The sequence below is a fragment of the Sinocyclocheilus rhinocerous genome, unplaced genomic scaffold (genome assembly GCF_001515625.1).
Source record: "Sinocyclocheilus rhinocerous isolate Xijiao unplaced genomic scaffold, SAMN03320098_v1.1 scaffold148, whole genome shotgun sequence".
Taxonomy (NCBI): domain Eukaryota; kingdom Metazoa; phylum Chordata; class Actinopteri; order Cypriniformes; family Cyprinidae; genus Sinocyclocheilus; species Sinocyclocheilus rhinocerous.
The window spans coordinates 2,927,431-2,948,273 of NW_015653472.1; the positions used below are offsets into that span (position 1 = coordinate 2,927,431).

Below are 20,843 nucleotides of genomic sequence, written 5' to 3' on the forward strand. Positions count from 1 at the left end.
AATTTCTCTTGTAATCTAAGTTTGTCCTCTTACAGACCTTAAAACTAGACAAATTATTTAAACTTATGAGACTGTGTTACGTGACTTTTGAACACGTTTTTTTAATTCAACTTCACAAGGATAAAAGTGCCCCTAGTTGAAGAAATGCCCATATATATATATATATATATATATATATAAACCAGGTGCTCCTTAATATAGCAGGTGTAGTCATAATGATGGATGAATAGTATCTGGAAGGACTGTATGTTTTGATCAACAGTTGATCTGTATTCCTGGAATAATTTATGGGGTTGAGTTCCCTGAGCAAGCGTTTTGTTTAAGACAGTGGCAGTATGGGAGGTCGGAGAGGGTTGTGTTGGTGTCAGCAGTCTGTGCTAGAGGTAATAGAAAAATCCTCACGCAAACGGTTTTAAACTGCCTCTCCTGTGCGACAAAAGGCGGCTTACGGACACATGAGCAGGCAGTGGCGTGGAGTAATCCTGCCCACAATGGATGTACACAAAGTTGGTTACTCTGAGCCGGCCTTGCAGAGCTACCGTGACTTGTAACTCAACTAGAAACACCTGCTTCCAAAGCAAATGCATCTGGCGTGGTCGGTTAATGAAACTGGAGAATGTTGATGACAGATATTTGATACTTTGTTTATTTAGGAGGTGCTTCACCTTAAATGAGGTCATTTAAAGTGAAGTATGATTACTGATAAGATTATTACTGAAAGGACTTGCAGTTCGATATTGTTATTATCTGAGAGTGTTTTTATGCCTAGAATTAGTATAGAAACAGTTAATACTTGCTAGATAATTCACACCTAAAATTCTTGACTAAAAAAGTAAAAGTGAGTTTCCCATGGTTTACCTCTCAGACTAGTTATCATGCTGCTGTTTTGCAAAGGACCTCTTATGCTGTAGTACTATTTGCATATAAAATCTCCTATCATTTGAGACAACGGCCCAACTGCACCATAAAAATTTTAATCAAAGAAGGCAACAGAAACTGTTGCTGCCAGCATTTTGGTTCATCCCAAATGAAAGAGCAAAAAACACAAGCCAAGCAGTATTCTTTCACTAGTCTATAGCTCATCGTGATTGCCCAGAGAAGAGGCTCAGTGTTGCCCCCACCCCACTATCACCTCCTGCCTCCAAGCGTGGATTTTCCAGAGCTTTATTGGGCCTCAGGCCAGCAGTCCTGCCAGCACAAACAATGTAAAACTGCCTAATCAGTTCTGCACAGAACCAACTGGCTCTGTCCTGAGCATGGTAGGGGGGTGCTATGGCAAAGCCCTCATTGTTTGCTCAAACATCTGATTGACAACATTGTAAATGTTATATAACACCAGCTATGTTATATTTACATTTGTGCATTTGGCAGATGTTTTTATACAATACAATTTACATTGCATTCTGTATATTAAATGCAATGTTTACTGCATTGTATTAAAGTATCTGACAAACATTTCTGCATTGTGCATGTGTGTGTATATATATATATATATATATATATATATTAATAATATATAATAATAAATTAAATATTAAGTATATATTTAGTAATAATAAAATATAAATATATAGCATTTAAATAATAATTATAATATGCACTTTACATTGCATTCAATGTTTTAAATGTAGTCAGATGCTTTGGATAAATTATATTATATTTTATATTATTTTATAATCAATATAGGCATTGTGCATGCACACACATTTATAATATTTAACTAAAAAATAGACCCATAGACTCTTCTGTCCTGTGCATGTGGAGTGTCAGTTATGATACGTTACATCTGTGTGAGGCCTCCTTCTGTTGTATGAGAGGTATTGTTTCTTTGTGTCAGCCCTTAATCCACACTGTGAAGGGCACTAGACCCTTTTAGGGGCCCTGGTGTTGTAGCCGGGGCTAGAGAAGAGGCAGTTCCTAAACACTGTTCCCCTATCGTGAGCTGGGATGGGACAGTTGTCCTCAGGGGCTGTTCTTGGAAATGTTATCATGTTCCCACGTCTGATTAATACACTATTGCCCTTTCTCCTCCAGTTTGAGACAACATAATTTTGTTTATATAACTGTAAATTAGATTTCCCACCAAGATATGTTTAACACTTTAACATCACTCAATTGCAGATTTGCGGCCATTATTTTAAGCTTTAGTGTGACGAGATGACCGTAAACTGAAAGGAAAAGCAGGACAGAAAAGGGTTTCGAATTTTTTTTAAATTTGATTTGTATTGTCTGCAGCCCCCTCCCACAATTCTGCCAAAGGATTATAGTGTCACTGAGAGTCACAGTCGTTATAAATACCCATGTGGCCTCTCGCTTTCCCATCAGAGAGGTTGAATGTCTGCAGGACATGCTCATCTTTTGTCTATCCGTGTTCTTTTATTAAACATCATCTAGAACTTTCACATAGATGCAGAGCTCATCTGTCAGTTTCACACTTAAGGTTTTATGACAAAAACCACTGGTTAGAAATCAACGGGACAGATGATTTCAGACTTGTGAAGAAGGGCTGCTCTTCACGCAAACTCTGTAGGTTATAGAAGCATTTATGCTTTTTGTTTTTTTGTGTCCATACACAAAAATCAAAGGGAACACATCCAGAAGCTATATTTTTTGGTTCTTTTGGAGGTTCTTTTCCCTCTCACACTCATATCCCTCCATTTTTCGGCATCGCCTCTGAGTTATCGCAGCCATGTGGGAGTTCCGGTCCATGTCTTTTTGGCGGGCTGTGTTTGCCGAGTTCTATGGCACCATGTTCTTTGTGTTTTTTGGGCTGGGATCAGCTCTGCGTTGGACCACTGGACCACACAACGTGCTCCAAGTTGCCTTCTGCTTCGGTCTGGCAGCTGCCACACTTATCCAGTCCATCGGCCACATCAACGGTGGCCACATCAACCCGGCTGTCACGTTCGCCTACCTGATTAGCTCCCAGATGTCACTGTTTCGTGCTTTCTTCTACATCTGTGCTCAGTGCTTTGGAGCGCTAGCTGGAGCCGGTGTGCTGTATGGGGTCACGCCAAGCAATATGAGAGGCAATCTTGGCCTGAACACGGTAAGAGGGTGTATTTGATTCAGTGAGCTCATTAGTTGAAATGATGCCTTGTTTACAAGTGGTACAAAATGACTGATCAATGTTTGAAATCATAGAGATGTCAGAATATCACCAGGGGACCTATTAAAGGAAGACCATTTCACATAAATAAAACAGTGTACAATAAATGAATCTGGATAACAATTTTTTTAATGTCAGTGTTGGTAGTTCTTTGTAAAGTGTATGTATATATGCTTTCAGCTTCAGCCAGGCATCAGTCTGGGAATGGCCACCACCATAGAGATATTTCTGACTCTGCAACTCGTGGTCGTGGTCTTCGCTGTGACAGATGAAAGGCGAAATGGACGACTGGGGTCTGCTGCCCTGTCCATTGGCTTCTCAGTGCTTGTGGGCCACCTGCTGGGGGTAAGAGACTATTCAAAAGGACTGAGATTCAGTCTTAAAATCAGTGGTTCTCTATTGGTTTTGCCTATTGGCCCACATTTTACAATGCAAAACAGCACTAAAATGTCAGCAAAAACTCCTGCAAATAAATGTTGCTGCAAAAATTCTTCATATGAAATAGACAGAGTGGAAAAATGTACTTGCCTAACACATGGAACAAACACTAGGCCAGATATTATTTCAGTAATTAGCTGTTTTAAATTGATAATTCACCTAAAAATGGAAATTTCATCATCATTTATTCACCCTCAAATTATTCCAGACCTGTTTGACTTTATTTATTCTGTGTGACGCAATGGAGATCTTAAAAAAATCTCTTTTTGTGCATACATTTAAAGTCAATTGGGTCCAGTGTTGTTTTGTTTCTTCCGTTGTATGGACAAAAATGGCTGAACATTTTTCAAACTATCTCCTTTTGTGTTCTACAGAAGAAAGAAAGTCATTCAGGTTTGGAACGACATGTTGGTGAATAAATGATGACAGAATTACATTTTTTTGGGTGAACTATCTCTTCAAGTACGATAAATACTGTAGAGTTTGTATAATGACGTCTTTGAACATTTTCTCCCTTGAAAAAGTTAATAAGCCTATTTAATTTTACATTTATATTATTGAACATGATTTTATCAGTACGATTTTTGGATCAAAACCCACCATTTGAAGATCACTGACACTACTTTTTATGTACTTATGAATTGCACACTATATTAAAAAGCATTTTTCTTGTATATATCTTCATATTATTGCCCGGCTCTTTATATAAATGTGGATATATAAGTATGTCCAACTTTATCTGTATACATACAGTATTGTGAAATATATTATATAGCAAATCTCAACTTCTTGAATGCTTGTATCATTTCAAAAAGTAAACTATATTATCGCCCAGCTCTAATCTGCTAAATGTGCTTATAAGGCATGAAGATATTAAGATATTATAAACATTCGACTTGACATGACTTGACATGAATTTCATTGCAGATGTATTACACTGGAGCTGGAATGAACCCTGCCAGGTCTTTTGCCCCTGCTGTGCTTTTTAGGAACTTTATTAACCATTGGGTGAGGCATATTTCCATTGTATTCAGATGAAGGAACATTGTGCTAACTAATTCATAAATGTAACAATTTTCTATCTGATCTCTCTCACTTTCTGGTAGGTGTACTGGGTGGGCCCTATGATCGGCGGTGCTATGGGCGCTCTGCTCTATGACTTCATGCTCTTTCCCCGGATGCTTGGCCTGTCCGAGCGACTGGCTGTGCTCAAGGGCAACCGACCTCCTGAGGCCGAAGTCCAACAGGAGACCCGAGGGGAGCCGATTGAGCTCAAAACACAAGCCTTATAAACACTGCCAGGAAACTTTGGATCCCTGACGCGACACATACGTACGATCTTTTCACACACCTCATCCTCACACACCTCTAACATACCAACCAAGTTTGCTGTAGGGAGAATCACACACACTTCCAAAGGCAATCGAGACACTATAACCCCTTCCCAAGGACTATGAATGAGGGTAAGAAGAGGACTTCCTGTTGAGGACTGCGCTCTGTACCGCCAGGTATAGGGAGTGAGATCAGGTGGCTAACGCCGCTCAGGGGCACCTCTGTTGTTTCTAGTCTACTAAGAGTGAACTACACTAGAAGTGGACTTCTGCATGCTTTCCAGTTTCACAGGGTTTAAATCTCACACATTCATTTCAGTTTATTTTTTCTTTGATTTTTCAGAGATGTGACACATGTACTTTATTATTAGCATTTTCCAACCGATTTCTTTACATTCTACTTACAGTCGACAATATTCAGTTGTGCGTGGCGTGTGCGTGTTTTCCAAGGGTTTCCAGTTTGGCTCTTTCATTTCCACCATTCGCCATTTGTTTGTATTAATGCAACGTTCTTTTTTCTATCTCCCAAAATGAAGGAAACATTCCTTTGAATCTTGGTTCAGGTCAGGGGTAGGCAAGTTCGGTCCTAGAGAGCCGCAGTCCTGCAGAGTTCAGCTCCAACCCTTTTATAAATCCTTTGGGAATTTGGATCCCTCTTTGAGTCTGCTTCAAACTGTTGTATTGTTTAACTGTGGCCTAATTGCCCAGCATGTGTTTCACACCATCATTCATATAAAATAATAAACACACAAAACAACTAGTCAGTTGTTATACCCTAACGTTTAGCCTTTACCGGATTGAAGAACTTCATTTTCTTCCCGTCGTGTCTTTTTCAAAACTTGTGTTTAGTACTTCCAAAAGTATTATGGAGTACATTTTCACTGATTCATACTGTTTCAGGCATTTTCATTGAACTTTTTCTGCCATAAATCTGCATGAATAGATGTCCTGTTTATATTAGGGGGTTTGGCATTATTTTGTGTGTAAGTAGCTGAACTAGATATCAAAAGCAATGATATTTTGTCTCAGGCAAAAGAGTATTTGTGTAAAAGAAATGTTAAAACTCACTAATGTGAGCAGAACTGGTTCCAAACATCATGGATGCATTATGATACAATGACCATTACTGTTTTTCAAGGTAATTCAATCAACGCTTCACTTCGTTTAGATGATTGCTGAGTGACTGGGATGTCTGGATTTAAATGCACATTTATGTTCTTGTAGCGTTTGGATCTGATGGAATGAAAGGCGATCGCTACACCCACCCTTTGCCTTTCTGCACTCTTTCCTAATAGTGTCTTCCTATCCAAGATCTGACTGAAGGGAGACCAGAGTCGCCTGAAAGATCTTCAAACCTCACCATTGGGCTCTGTAAGCACACTCTTTTTGAAGACATTTAATTAAACGGACTTTCTACATATAAATGTCAATGTTTACATGAAAATTAGACATTTTGTGCTCAAAGTCTTGTGTAAATTGTAAAGATTTGCTTTTTTAATTTTAAAGCTATAGCGGAGTATAAGTTCAGGTTAGTGAATGTCTCTTCTTTGGTAGTTTGATGAGGACTCTGGAGTGTGCTTAAATTGCATTAACAATTGTCAATTTTTATCATCTCTCAATTAACACTAACATTCATTCATTGTCAAATTACTTGTTTTTTTTTTAATCTTATGAAATGTGACAGAATCATTTATTTGGAACAAATCCTTAACTATTTAATACTCAGACAAGAGACTGTCTTGAATGGATTTTGACTTTATTTATCGGATTTAAAAGATGGGAATATGAAAATTTCTTTAAAAAAATTCTTATATGGTCACATGTATTAAAAAAAGAAAAATGGCAACTTTAACATTTTTCATAGACAAATGCGTAAGTGCTTTATACTTCTCTGTGGCCAGTAACAGGAATATGGTGAGATTTTCGGGTATCGATCAGGCAGGTTCATATCTAGCACAATTATCAGTTAGTGCTACAGAAAGAACATCTGAATAGACAACAGAAACTACAATGTGTGGTACTCCCCAACTGGACTAAATACATACAGACAGTTACTGATGGCACCTTTGAAAAACATTCCATTTGATATATTTTCATATTCAAAGCACTAAGATGAAAGCTTTATATTTTACATGATATAGAGCAGTATTGTTGGATGGCAAAAATCACAGTTTAAGGTAGAGAAACTATGTATATTACATTTCAATTTTAAGAACGTTGACGACTTGTAGCACTAAAGACTAAATACAGAAAAGGTGACAGAACACTGTAGAGTATGTGGACACAGTATTATGTCTACATCTGACATAAAACCTTAAAACTGTTATTTTGTGCTCATGATATGTATTTTACATGACTACATTATGTAAAGGTTTGCAGATAAAATTGAGTTATAGATCATTTTGTGCAACTGGAGGAACAAATGATACATGGCAGAGTAAAGCAAAACTCACTAGTGATATGTAATAAAAAAAAACTTAAAAAAAAAAAAAAAAACTAGGTTTACTGGCCAAACCTGACTGTAGACTCGTACGAATACTGAATGTTGAATATGTGATCACGCACAAGTCATGCAAATGAAACAACCAAATAAACTACTGTCTATATGGAATATGGCACGAAACGAATATTTGCATAGAGTTTAATAAAAACCTATAATTTCTAAAAGAATGCGGTGATGCTATACATTTCAGCTCACATCTGTGTCTGCATCTGCAGACAATCCATTTCATTCAGGACATTGAGAGTAAAATATCGCTAATCTACTCTGGTCAAATATCCACACTGGAATATGTTTTTCTGCATCAAATTTAAAGGAAAAAATAATCTTCTGGCAGACAAAAATGTGTAACATTTTAAATCTATTTGGTCTCTCTTGATAAAATCACCTGATAGCAAATAATTTCCTGTTTCACTTGTCAGTTATAATGATACTTTCAAGAGTAGTCATAAGACCGAAACAGGGAACGACTTGAGAGTTTAGGTACTTCACGCTAATAAGACTAATGAGACCAAAGGTTCACCTGCTTCTCGTAGAAATTTCATAAAATTTCATTAAAAAGTTGCTAGCAATCATTCACTATGATTATTGAGTTGAACACACTGTTCCTTTACACTGCACTGTTAGTGTGTTTACGCAGGAGAAAGCGAGTGTGACATTGAGTTGTATACAATCCATGTGATAAAGACACCCATCGCCCAATGATTCATGGATATGAATGTAAGAAAAGTACATTTCTACTGATACACTTGTTTTGGGAGCAAATGGGTAATATGTCCTTTTGGGATGTGCGAGTTGTGCTGGATGTCCTTAAAGCACCAAGCCATCTGATAGCCTTTGTCCAACAAGAACAGAGGCTGTACCTCTAATGAAGATCTTTGTTAGTATTTTGACAAATTGATGACAAAATTCCCTCCAGTGCTTCCATGTCTATTTCTTCACTTGAGGGAGCTTGTGGCCTGTTATAGAATAAACAAAGTTGAGAATGTTAATAAAGAACAGATTTGCGAATGTGTTAGCAGAAAGTGATGCTGATACATCAAATATACTAGGGATTTTCAAGAAAACCTTACTGTGGCCGTGACTCACATGGGTGATGTGTAGAGTGGTCCTTGACCAGGCATTTGCTCTGGCATATATGGAGGAGTAGACTGAGGAAGTCTGGGATAGGGCAACAGAATCACAACAGTAAGTGATTAAATAGTCATTGCAGCCAAACATTTACTTGGGTGCTATTGCTCTATACTGAATTCTAGTGAGCTGCCTACCAAGATAGCTAACTCAAACTATGTTATCACATGTGCCCTCAGTGGTTAAGCCACTTCCAGCATGCTCTCCACAAGCTCAGTGAAAATTAGCATTCAAGATGGCAGACAGAGCCAAGAAAAATGTTAATTATAAAAAGACATTACAACGTTTTGGGTCAGCAAGATTTTTATTTTTATTTTTTAAAGAAATTAATACTTTTATTCAGCAAGTGTGCATTAAATTGATCAAAAGTGACAGTAAAGACATTTATAATTTTACAATAATATTGACATTGAAGACTGGAGCAATGATGCTGAAAATTCAGCCAACACGGGAATAAATGACATTTTAACACATATCAAAATAATTGTATTTAAAATTGCAATAATTAAACAGCTATTTTAAATTGTAATAACATTTCACAATATTACGGATTTAACTTCTTTTTTTTTTTTTGATCAAATAAATGTAGTCTCAGTGAGCATAAGAGACTTTTTTTTCAAAAGCATTAAAAAATCTTGGACTATTTCATTCAACATTTTGCTATTCATTTTTGGGGCTTAGAATATTGCAATGTTAGCTTAGCAACATATGCTAATGTTCGACTCTTCTGGAATCAACCATGAGTGTCGATTGTAGAAGATTGTCTTGTGCACTTGATGTGACAATTATCAGTGTTTCCAGAGACTCTATTTTGGTTAGGATGCTGTCTCAAAAGCCATCGATGGCTTGTTTTACAATAAAGCCTTCTGATCAAGAAATATAATCGGCATAGTGTCTTGTCCTATTTGTTCCATTTGAGCAGACAGATGTGAATGTGAATGAACTTTATCAAAGCGAAAGTATAATTATACTTACGGGGAGAACATGCCCTGATTCCTGTGGGGGGGAAAGAGGTATTTTACACCACCCAATAAAGACAACAGTGTGTATATCTGTGGCTTTAACAACGATTTGATTAATCCGATACGCACATGTTTGGCCCATAGACATTGCTCATAGATTGCCCGTATATATCCATAGGGGTGTCAGGTGGTATGCTGGCGGTGGAGGAACATTGGTCTCCTCTGAGCATGAAAGAAAAAATACAATTATGTGACAGACATTGTCAATGCCTATTACAGTACCAGTTAAACGACTTTTCATTTTTCATTTTCCTGTCATACTATATGTAGAAACAGTTCTCTTTATATACCCAGAGTTGTTTTAACATATGAAAACGTGTTCATAAAATTATACTATATATAAAATTATACTTCAGTTTATAATATATTCAAGGTTTCTTTATTAATACCTGAGGGTAAATTTGATTGACGTCTTGAAAAGTGATATAAATTTACAGCAAAATAACTGTACTTACGGGTTGACTACTGTTGTTAGTTTGAATGGTAGGTAACCATCAGGATTAGGGGGAGAAGGCACTGTTTCAGGACACAGACGCATCATTTTTGAAATGTTTCTCATATTTAGCACAAAATATATATATACATTTTTTATAAATATTAAAATATACTGATTTTTTAAAACCCTTAGTGAAACCTCAGTACACAGACATTGTCTTTTAAAGATCTGGTTACACACCTGTAAAGAATTTCTTAAATACTTCGTTCTTTGGTAAGTCTGGATACACATGAGTGATGCAGTTAATATCCCGTATGCGGTCACCAAGGCCAGCTGAATCCAGATCCTTCTTAGTGAAGGGTTGGATATTCTGGATTTTCCTGCCTACGTCTGAGCAGAAAAACAAAACAGTGACAGAGCAAACATTTAACTGCAAATCCTCAATAGATCAATACATTTCAATTAGTCTTGCTGATCTATATTACATGGACATATATGCATCTGTCAGGTAAAATAAACTTTTATCTGTAAGGTAAAATAGGTCCTTTATTTACGCCAAAGGCTTTTTGAAATTAACTTTGTTTGTTCCTTAATGCTTAAGTTACACAAAAACGAAATTGTATATAGCATTCAAAAGAGACAGTATTTTTACATTGTTAAAAAATTCAATTTCAAATAAATGTTCATTTGAGCTTTCTATTCATCAAGAATCCTGAAAAAATGTCATGGTTTCCACAAAAATATTAAGCAGCACAACTGTTATATTGATCAATATTGATAATAATCTGAAATGTTCCTTGAGCACCAAATCAGCATATTAGAATGATTTCTGAAGGATCGTGTGACACTGAATACTGGAGTAATGGCTGCTGAAAATTCAGCTTTGCCATAACAGGAATAAATACAAATTTTAAATATATTAAAAAAGAAAACAGTTATTTTAAAGTTGCAATGAAACTGAAATAGTGACCGTTTTTTTTCTTCTGTATTGTGACATACATCCAAGTGTAACAGTCTATCGAAAAAGAATAAAGGTAGGGCGGGAACTTGGTTCTATGCATTGGTTTTTGATTGGAATTTGAGATGTGGTTGTTGCACTCAAAAATGGAGGAAGATGAACACAAGCTTCCAGGGGCGGGATTTGAACAGACTAAACAATCGGAGAAAATAGATGAATCATCATTTAATGCCAATTGTAAATTGTAATATTTCACACTATTGCTATTCTACTCTATTTTTGATCAAATAAATGTAGCCTAGGTGAGCATAACAGGCTTTATGCAAAAACATAAAACTGACCAATCCCAAACTTTAAAACAGTAATGCATCATCTAGTATGAATTTTTGAGACTTACTATCACTGGGACCCACATAGGCGATGGTGATGCCACCAATCTCGGAATCACTAAAGCGCAAAAGAAAGGTGCCGTTGGGTTTGTTTTGCAGGATGACATGGAGATGCTGTTTTCCAATGAAGCCAAAGATCAATCTGCAGGGCCAATGAGGGGCAGACATCTATTTAGTCTTATCCATAGACTGTAAAAAAGATGGACGACACGTCTCCACTGCCTTTCACTTTAGAAAAGTGAAGCCAAAACATTCTCAGTATGGCCGCTGTCATCTTGCGAAAATGACATCATTTGTAGCCCGAGTCTGAGCAGTAGTGATCGTGAGGTGGAGCCGCAGTAGCCCCTCACTGCAGAACACAAGATCCAGGGGGCGTGGTTGGATCCACATCTAGGGAGTGGAGATTGGTAGGTTTAGGGGTGGAGATGGGTGGGTTTAGGGATCAGGGGGTGGAGACGTGTAGGTTTAGGTATATGTAAGGTGGGAGGAGTTGGATCTGAAACCAACCACGCCCCCTGGATCTTGTGTTGTGCAGTGAGGACCATCTCTGGAGCCGCGGTATCAAAGTTCCGCCTAAACTCCCACAGACCCAATCGCAAGATCACAATCAATGACGCCACACCCTGTTTTTATAGCATCAAATAACTAATTAAAAGCAAACTTATTAGAAAAACGAACACTTGAACATGCTAAGAACTACCTAAAATGACGGAAAACATCTTTGGAAAAAAAATGTATTTGAAGTGTAATTTGATTATTTAGTTTGTCTCACGTCACATTAGATTACATTGAGAGGGCGGGGTTTATGACCTATACTGCGTCCAGCCACCTGGGGGTGATCGACACGTCTTGGCTTCACTTTTCACACTTGGTCTTATCAAGTTCTCTTTAAAGGGGTCATATGATGCGATTTCAAGTTTTCCTTTCTCTTTGGAGTGTTACAAGCTCTTGGTGCATAAAGAAGATCTGTAAAGCTGCAAAGACTAAAGTCTCAAATCCAAAGAGATATTCTTTATAAAAGTTAAGAGTCAGCCACGCCTACCTAAAACGGCTCGTTCTAACACGCCCCCACACTGTAAACCCGAACAGTACTACTAACTTATAAAGATTAAGAACACTGCAATTAAAGGAGGGGGCTTTGTAGAAAACGAAGCGTTTGAGAGAGGCGGGGCATAGAGGACCTACAATAATGTACAGTATTTGAAAAATAATGTGTTTTTTGAACATTAAAGCATGTCAACATATTCTGTTACACCAAATACACAAAATAATGATCTTTAAAAAGCATCATATGACCCCTTTAAAGTGAAAAACAAACTGAGGAAATGTAACTGTACTTTTCACTCCAATAGTCTCTCAGGCATTTCTTTGTAAGATCCATCACCCCTTCAAACCACTGCCAGAAGGTGAAGTTTCGACCAGGCAGAACTTCCTGTGTTAAAACAGAAAAAAACATTCACACCAATTCGCCACCCAACACATCTGTGAATGTTACCTAAATTATGCTAGGGTCTCTAGAAACATATTTTTAGGGGTCTTGAGACATGGAAAAATTTGATAAATTGGGCACAAATGCAATGAATTTAAAGACACAACAGTATGTAAACACTGTCAGTATGCTACTATAAATATAAATAAGATGAAAAAAACGAATCTACTAGTCAGCTGTCAGACAACACATGCACATAAACAAATGCATGTTAGTGGCACCTTGTTGAACTGAGCCCAGGACACTGGCATATTGCTGAAATCTTCAGATATGTCTGGTTGGTCGAAGATCTTCTGGGCAAGAAAGTGAAAGTTGTATCTGTCCAAGCCCTGCTGCGTCTGCACTTCAGACATGAACTTACTGCTAAGAGCTTCACACATCTGCTTCCAGGGCACACGCTCTGGAACGATGAACGGAATCCTGTTCTGAAATCATCACAGCACAGAGCACATTGTCGATTTGTTTACAAAACACTGAAAATGACAACAGGAAAAAGACGTGTGATGGGGTTGTTCCAGGTTACTCACAGGCTCAGAGAAGGCACAGTCCCATATGATGGTCGCCATAGCATTGATTTCCTGACTACCATGTACGATTACAACCACAGGAAGAGAGATTGTCTGGAAGATGAATAAGACAGTAAGTTACTGTAGTTAGTTACCTCATAATACACACCAACATAGACATTTTTTATGCATCAGTCCCTCCAGGATTTTGCAATTGCAGAATTTAGCGCAAACAGCATTATTTGAAAAGGAACAAATATATATTATCTTAGAGGGAGTTACTGTACTGCCTTAGTAAAGTGAGCAGGGATGGAATGACCATACGGAGCACTGGGACTTAAACATTGTCAGGTTTATACACAAGTGTTAATAAAAGTTCCAATATGAGAAACAGAGATGGTAATATTTCATATTTTCAAGTGATTTTTAAAAAATCATTGATTCATGGCATCACAAGGTTTATATAGAAATTTTTAAAAGGAAATAAAAGATCCAAAATGAGCAACGGAGAGGGTGATATTACATATTTTCCAGTGATTTCTCTAAATTATTGATTTATGGCCTACACTTGTTCATTGTCTTTGCAACCTGTTCACTTCCTTGTTTATTTTTTTATTTCAATTGTGTGGGACAAAATGAAGCTTTCTAGAGGTTTAATGCTGGGCTACTATTAAAATAGTATTTACAATAATGAATATAATGTATATTAGTCCTCTTAATGCTTGATTTCACAAGCTATTGTGTCTAATACAATTCTGTATTTTTTAGTAAAGCAGAATTATAAGTATTTCTATGCTGGTGTCACCATAGGGGAACAAGATCACAATTTCAAAATTTGCAAAAATATTTACAGGAATTTGTACTCTCACTGTCACTAAATACATAAGTACACCATGATTATAGGTGGGTTTTTACTGCAAAACAACAAAAAAATGTGTACATATCGGCACACATTTTGACAGCAACAAATTCAGCCACTTTGGGTGGCAAAAATCATTAAAAAAAAGTCCTGTAAAATCACGGTGGGACTGATATATGAATCTAATATTTTCAATATAAATCCATTTGATTACAGTGCGTGTCCTGATGACTAGATAATAAACTGAAATGATCCATTGCATTAACATCAATTAGTAAAAGAAGATGAGCAACCACCTGAATGCTATAAGGGCTCTCACAGCCAGTGATGGTTAATTCTGTGGTAAACAACAAAGCGAACTTTTCCTCCGTCACTGACTCAGAGCCCTTCCTGTCAGCTCGTTTAATCTTCCTTATGGACTGAAGAGGAAGAAAACATCTTATTAAAATGATAGTATAAGTTAATATGGCAATATCAATGTTACAGTGAGATCAATGAATCAACAGATATTACAGTGAATCAAAAATCATCACTCTCAAAGAACTGTTTGTGACAAGACCCACCATGTTTCTAAAGGTAGCACATGTGTTCTTGCTTGCAGTGTTGTGCTCTAAGATGGCCGTGCTGTTGATAAGTTCTCCTACATTTTCACTAAGTGGACAAAAACAGAGAGAGAATGATTATAAAACATTTGCATATTTTATAAGTGTATGTTAGACCTCTAAAATGTTGTATTGCCACTGTATGGTTAACAGCTCAACTGAAACCCTGATTCTGTTTGCTTATCTTGTTGTGCTTCCACTTCCTCTTTATGTCTGAGAACAGCAACAAAGGCTGTCAAATGTATGACATGTATAACAGCTTGTACAGGCAGATTTCAACATACGGCAAAGGCACAAAAGTGACATTACAACATAATGCCACTTAAGTTGTAGATCGAAGATGATATTGCACACATGCAACATGGTTCAGCAACATATTTTCTGTTCACCTTCAGTTTCTTTGGCACGTAATTGTAAAACGACATCAGTTACAAGATAATAAATTCACATTTTCATCACCTTTGAAAGTGCATAATAAGTGAAAACACTTTGCAGTTGTTTGGCATCTGTGAATGACAGTCTATAAAACTGTCTATATATACTATCTTGTTATAAAATAATATGGTAGCACTTTACATTAAGTTGCAATTCTTTAATATTAGTTAATGCATAAGGCATCATGAACTAATGATGAACAATATTTTACAGCATTTATTAATTTACGTTAATATTATTTACAAATACACTATTGTTCATTGTAAATTTGAGTTTGTTCATAAGTTAAGGCATTCATTTATATCTTGAAATGATATTTCACGGCTCCGGGGGGTAAAACAAAGGCCTTCTGTAGCGAATCGATGCGTTTTTGTAAGAAAAATATCCATATTCAAAACGTAATAATCACTTTAATGTAGCTTGCACTCACTGTTGTACACTGGAAGCAGTTCCGGGCTGATGATGTATGGAGGTCAGTGCTGCGCATGCGCCGCTCAGAAGTGACAAACACGGAAGCGCAGCAGAGAGATCAAAACAAAACAACGGTCACTAATTAGAAGTACAAAACGAGGATTTGTAAAGAAGAATGTCTGAGGATTTCGATATAAGCCAAGAGGAGACTGGTTTTCCTTTGCTAAAGTAAGGAAACTTTGCTTCCTTTGATCCTGTAAGCCTCAGTAATAATCTGAGCCTTCAACAGGACAGGTTTCCCAGGGGCCATCTTCTCTCCCAGCAGATAGCGTACAGTGGTGGAAAACTTGGATTGGGTTTTGATGACCTGGGGAGGCTGCTTATCTACTACCAATGAACTGAGTTGCCAAGACAAAAAAAAGTACAATATCAAAAGCCAGAAGAAAAAGCACTGACATTTTTCACATGATTGCATAATCATCTGTTGTGATTGCACGATGACTAAGTACGTTGCAATCTTATCTTTCTCAGATCTGAAAGAGGCCTGCATACTTCTGTATGAGAGTCTGGAGCAGATGTGCCAGGCTTTCCTGCAACGTGTGAAACTGCTCAACTCCTCCGTGGTCTCTCTTCACCAACATGAGCTCCTGCCTCAGGTTACTATAATAGCGCAGATTCCAAAAGGTTGTATGACATGCGTGACATCAAAAATTTTAATAAAAGCAGTCCAAGCACGAGAAAATATGATCCACAGTACATTAAATATGAGTGCACTTGCAGAAAGGATAAACAAAGTTAGTGCTGCAATGTACACAATGTGTATTGTGTGGTGAATTATTGTCTGTCAATCTGCTGAAATTCAAGAGGCACAAACCAAACACTCAAACCATGAAGACAAGCCTGTTTTTTCTTTAAAGAAAGCAACAGGATCTGATAACAACATATTTTAACTCTCCTCTTGTGTTCAAAAACAACTTTTGTGCTAGGGGTCAAATTGCTCACAATGGTTTCCATGCAATTTGCCAAAAATTGACATGAAAAACACTACAGATTAATGTAAAAACGCAATATTTAGTAGAAACCTCTATTGTAGCTTGTCAGGGGCTTACAAATATAAAATATGTGAGAAATGTAATAATTCCTATCTATTTTTATTGTGTTATTTCTATTGGGGTCAATTTGACCCACATATTTTTGATCAAAATTGCACAGACACAAAATAGAAAAAAAAGGGGGGGGGGGTATTTAGATGATAACATTCGTGCAGTAATACAACTGAAACAAAAATGTCACCATGTCTGAAGAGGGCCAAGGTTGTCATCAAAGTGCAAGCCAATGGTTGCTCGGTGCTGTTCCCACCTCCAGGACTTAATTCTGAGAATAAGACAGGACTGGCAAAGCTCCAGAGCGCACACGGCCTCTTGAAGGAGCTGCATGCGCTTCTATAAACACACAGACATAAACAAACCATGAAAAACAGTTTTCTTCACTTCTCTTCCATGTGACGACCTCTTTATGATACATTTAAGCATTTACCTTTGCACAGACTGAATAGTTGTACTCAAGCTGCTGTATGCGATTCTGTCTAGTGACTTGATCTGAATGCTGTGGATCCAACTCATTTTGACCTGTAGGGAGACAAGAAAAAATGTCATTAGATATACTGATATGCATGTTTGCCTGTGTGCATGTCTATTAAACAATTATGTGAAACTGTATCCTTTACAAAGTTAAGAGTCCTTTACATAACGCCCTGATTATGATAACTCAGTCCAGTGGTTAAGAACAGTTCACTTGTGTTGTGGTTCTTCATGACGTTGTTTTAGGTTCACAAATTTATGTAAATGAATAATCTCTGGGTATCACTTACTACGGAGTACAGTTTAAAACAAGTGGTGATTGCTTACTATATTGTAAAATTGCTACAAGTGTCTTTTTCACAAGGTATATGAAAAAGAGTCAGAAGATTGCATTTGGGTCTGTCAGTATAGGTCATCAGAATGGGGTTTGTCTCATAACGTTCATAAATCTGTCATAATCTAATTGTAAACACGTCTGAATAGGTTGTAAGAAAAATGATGAGGACGATGAAGATCTCGATGAAGATGTTTATTGCAGCATAGCAGTGACAAAGTACATGTAGTACCTTGGGTTCAACGGAGTCCGAATGAACCCCGAACTTTTTCTTCTGGAAGTCCTCTGGCTCCACTGGTTTTGTTGGCCTTCTTGTCCTTCAGATGACCCGATCATCTTTCTCCAGGAGGGTACACATTTCAAACAAACATCTCGATGCTTATACCTGAAATGAGATCAAAAAGAAGAGGTTTCCCCCCCTTTCACAAGAATCTTTTCACATTCAAAACCAAAGCTACAGAAATTTAATCACAGAATGCAATTAAATCATTTCTCATTAATTAAATTTAAATATTAATGCCATTAACACATTTCCCAAAAATGATAAAGAATCACCCCCCTTTTGATAGTAAACATATTTTCTAAAATATAATACTATCATAAAACTATTCCTACAATTCACATCAGCATCTGCTTGTGACTGAGCTACAGTCATGTTGTTCATGCAGTGCTGTGGCCGGCAAGGTGTGAATGGCTTCTTCTTTATTTCCTTTCAACAGTGCCAACTGGGTTTCTAAACTGCCTATCTTCTTAAGCAAATCACGATAGCTCATCCTTCTTTTATAGATTTACAGTGTTTGAAAGAGAGTGAATTATCCCCTAATTATGTCGAAAAGAATTTAGTATGACAAGTCTCTCAATTAAGTATTATTCACAACTGGGTTAACTCTAAGTGTGTTTCTGAACATCTGTAAGCGATGTTAGCAAGAGCCACTCCAGTGATGAATCCTTTACAGATGCTCACGTCATTTTTGGTCCGATTTGCTTTTAGCTTTCCTTTTGCTTCCTTTTCCTTTTAGGATGACTGACGGGCAGAAAGCGCATAAAAAGCCTTCTGATTGTCCAATCAAAAAGCCACTTCTTATTTTGCAGTTCGCAGGAACTAGGCTTGTGATGTCTCAGTACAGATTTTTCAATGATATCTCGAATGTCTCCATTGTATCATAATAAGCAGCACAGTGTTACTCCTGTGATGAATTTTATGTTTTTATTATCTATAGGCTCATTATGAGGAAAAGCACACACACACACACACACAAATTAACAATTTATTTACAATACATTTAACAATTTATTAAATATTATATATAATAGTATTTGTTTATTACAGACTTTCAGTTTTGGCATGTCACAATCTTGATCATTTAAAAAGGCATTGACAAACAGGCTAATTATGAATTATGATTAATAAATATTTAATTAATTAATTAATTAATTAAATCTAAGATAATAAAGCAATGATTCAGGTTAATCTAAAAATTCTTCTAGAGGAGCAAATTATGACATTTTTGAGAGTAACAAGAGCTATACAATGGATTGTAAATATTTGCAAATACTGAAGGCTATCGCACACTTCCAATTCCAAAGAACTGAAATTGCAGTTTTTCCGGTGCAGAGACTTTCACATATATGCACATTTAATCTGTCTTCAATACATTTCATACAAAGACTACTATACAAATACAGAAAAGTTAAACTGATCATTCATATAAATTAACTTTTGAGCCTATGCTTTTTAATATATTTTGCATTGATGTGCTGTGACATCAAATACTTGTCCAAAATCAAGGCTAGACAGGTTGGAGCCCTCATGACGGAAACAACTATTTACACATCTGCTGCTCTAGGGCTTGTCTTATTGCATTTCTCCCTCTGGCATTGTTGCATAGCTTTATGTTAACCGTGTCAAAGCAGCTATGTATACAGAACCATTGCATGGAATGTGCCAAGTGTGCAACCGCACAGGGCCTTATGCCTCGCCTGCAATACTGCAGTTGTTTTATATATCATTCGTATGGCTGCACAAGAGCATAATCAGTTTTGTTGACATGAGTCAGCAAAATTTTTTAAAAAGAAACCAATTAAAAAGGAAGAATTCTAGAAGTCACTGAGGATCGGTGGATAAATTTGTCAAAACTTTCAGAGATGTTGTGGCTGAGCAATAGCTATGTTCATGTGACCGGATTCATTCACATACATGCAAACTTGACGAGCACAGCATTCCCCATGACTGGCCTGTATGTAGAGGTACACGTGCATGTTGTAGGGGTGTTTAGGACTGTATAGTTGCTGCTTCCTTAAGACTGTCACAGAAAACACGCTCTACAAGATTCAGAATAAATTGACCTTTGGTTGGGAACTTTGCACATAGATAGTTTACATTTTCCCCCAAAGTCATTTTCTAGTGTCATCTATATGAAATTTGCTGAGTGAGAGCATTAAGACACTTTTCTTTTTAAAGGTGCTTCGGAATAACATGTATTGCCAAAAGCGCAATACAAAACAATGAGTACTGTAAAAGTATTATATGATGATAAGCCGTTCAACAAATACCTTGAACTTAATAATTAGGAGAAGGAACCAATGAAACAGGAAAACATTCAAACAACATGTTATAAACTGAAAAGTGTTTTATACATATGGAATTAATGACCACCAAGCAGCACTTCCTCCTTTTTAAACAGTGTGGGTTTGAAAATGTCTTTTACACCGAGTGCTTTCAGCAAGGCAAACTTGACCCTGTGAAACTCCAGATGGATTGATTATTTCCCAGTGATTTAGACTATTTTCATCTTTATAATGAACACCAGTTAATACCAGGGATTAAAGTTCCGTCACTACGACGGATTTCCGTCAGTTCATAAAGACAGTCACTTGCTTCATTCCTGAATGATTCAGCCGTTCGAACGAATCAATTGAATGAATGATTCAGTGATAAAATCAGTGACTTGCCGCCACCTGCTGGCGGATTTAGTTTCATTTTAGCGTATAATTTCAGTCATTTAAATCATATTTCTGTATTCAAAATTAATACTAATTTCATATGATTGGTAACTTATTTGTCTTATTCTACTTCTTATTATATTGTAGGGGTTAAAGCAAAAAAAAAATCTTTTGACTGAAAATTTTTCTTCGACCAACCCCATTCCTCAGCCATACCTGTCACACACAGAGTTTAAGAGCAGTTTTTTCTTCTTCTTGTAATTAGGAGCGCTTGTCCTCCTAATTTAAAAATTTAGGAGCACCTTCTGATTAATAATCAAAAATTCTGATCAAAAATTAGCCTTCCTAATACGAGGTGACATTTGACTCC

General features: G+C 36.9%; 2 protein-coding genes across 2 annotated transcripts in view; one reads left to right on the forward strand and one right to left on the reverse strand.

Moving 5' to 3' along the window:
- Positions 1–2,317: 2,317 nt before the first annotated feature.
- Positions 2,318–5,224, forward strand: LOC107716194 (lens fiber major intrinsic protein-like). The gene is made up of 4 exons (XM_016522560.1): positions 2,318–3,049; positions 3,290–3,454; positions 4,475–4,555; positions 4,654–5,224. Exons 1-4 carry the CDS (start codon positions 2,690–2,692, stop codon positions 4,837–4,839), a joined length of 792 nt encoding a protein of 263 aa, XP_016378046.1. The 5' UTR covers positions 2,318–2,689; the 3' UTR covers positions 4,840–5,224.
- Positions 5,225–6,738: 1,514 nt separating this feature from the next.
- The window catches only part of LOC107716196 (signal transducer and activator of transcription 5B-like), a 25,719-nt gene continuing 11,614 nt past the window's right edge, over positions 6,739–20,843 (reverse strand). The window contains 17 exon segments of the mRNA XM_016522563.1: positions 6,739–8,337; positions 8,468–8,539; positions 9,485–9,505; positions 9,601–9,693; positions 9,987–10,047; positions 10,208–10,357; positions 11,323–11,456; positions 12,652–12,746; positions 13,025–13,228; positions 13,331–13,423; positions 14,465–14,587; positions 14,732–14,819; positions 14,998–15,002; positions 15,855–16,014; positions 16,169–16,276; positions 16,874–17,058; positions 17,153–17,244. Coding sequence (XP_016378049.1) covers positions 8,244–8,337; positions 8,468–8,539; positions 9,485–9,505; positions 9,601–9,693; positions 9,987–10,047; positions 10,208–10,357; positions 11,323–11,456; positions 12,652–12,746; positions 13,025–13,228; positions 13,331–13,423; positions 14,465–14,587; positions 14,732–14,819; positions 14,998–15,002; positions 15,855–16,014; positions 16,169–16,276; positions 16,874–17,058; positions 17,153–17,244 — 1,778 coding nt within the window. The 3' untranslated portion in view covers positions 6,739–8,243.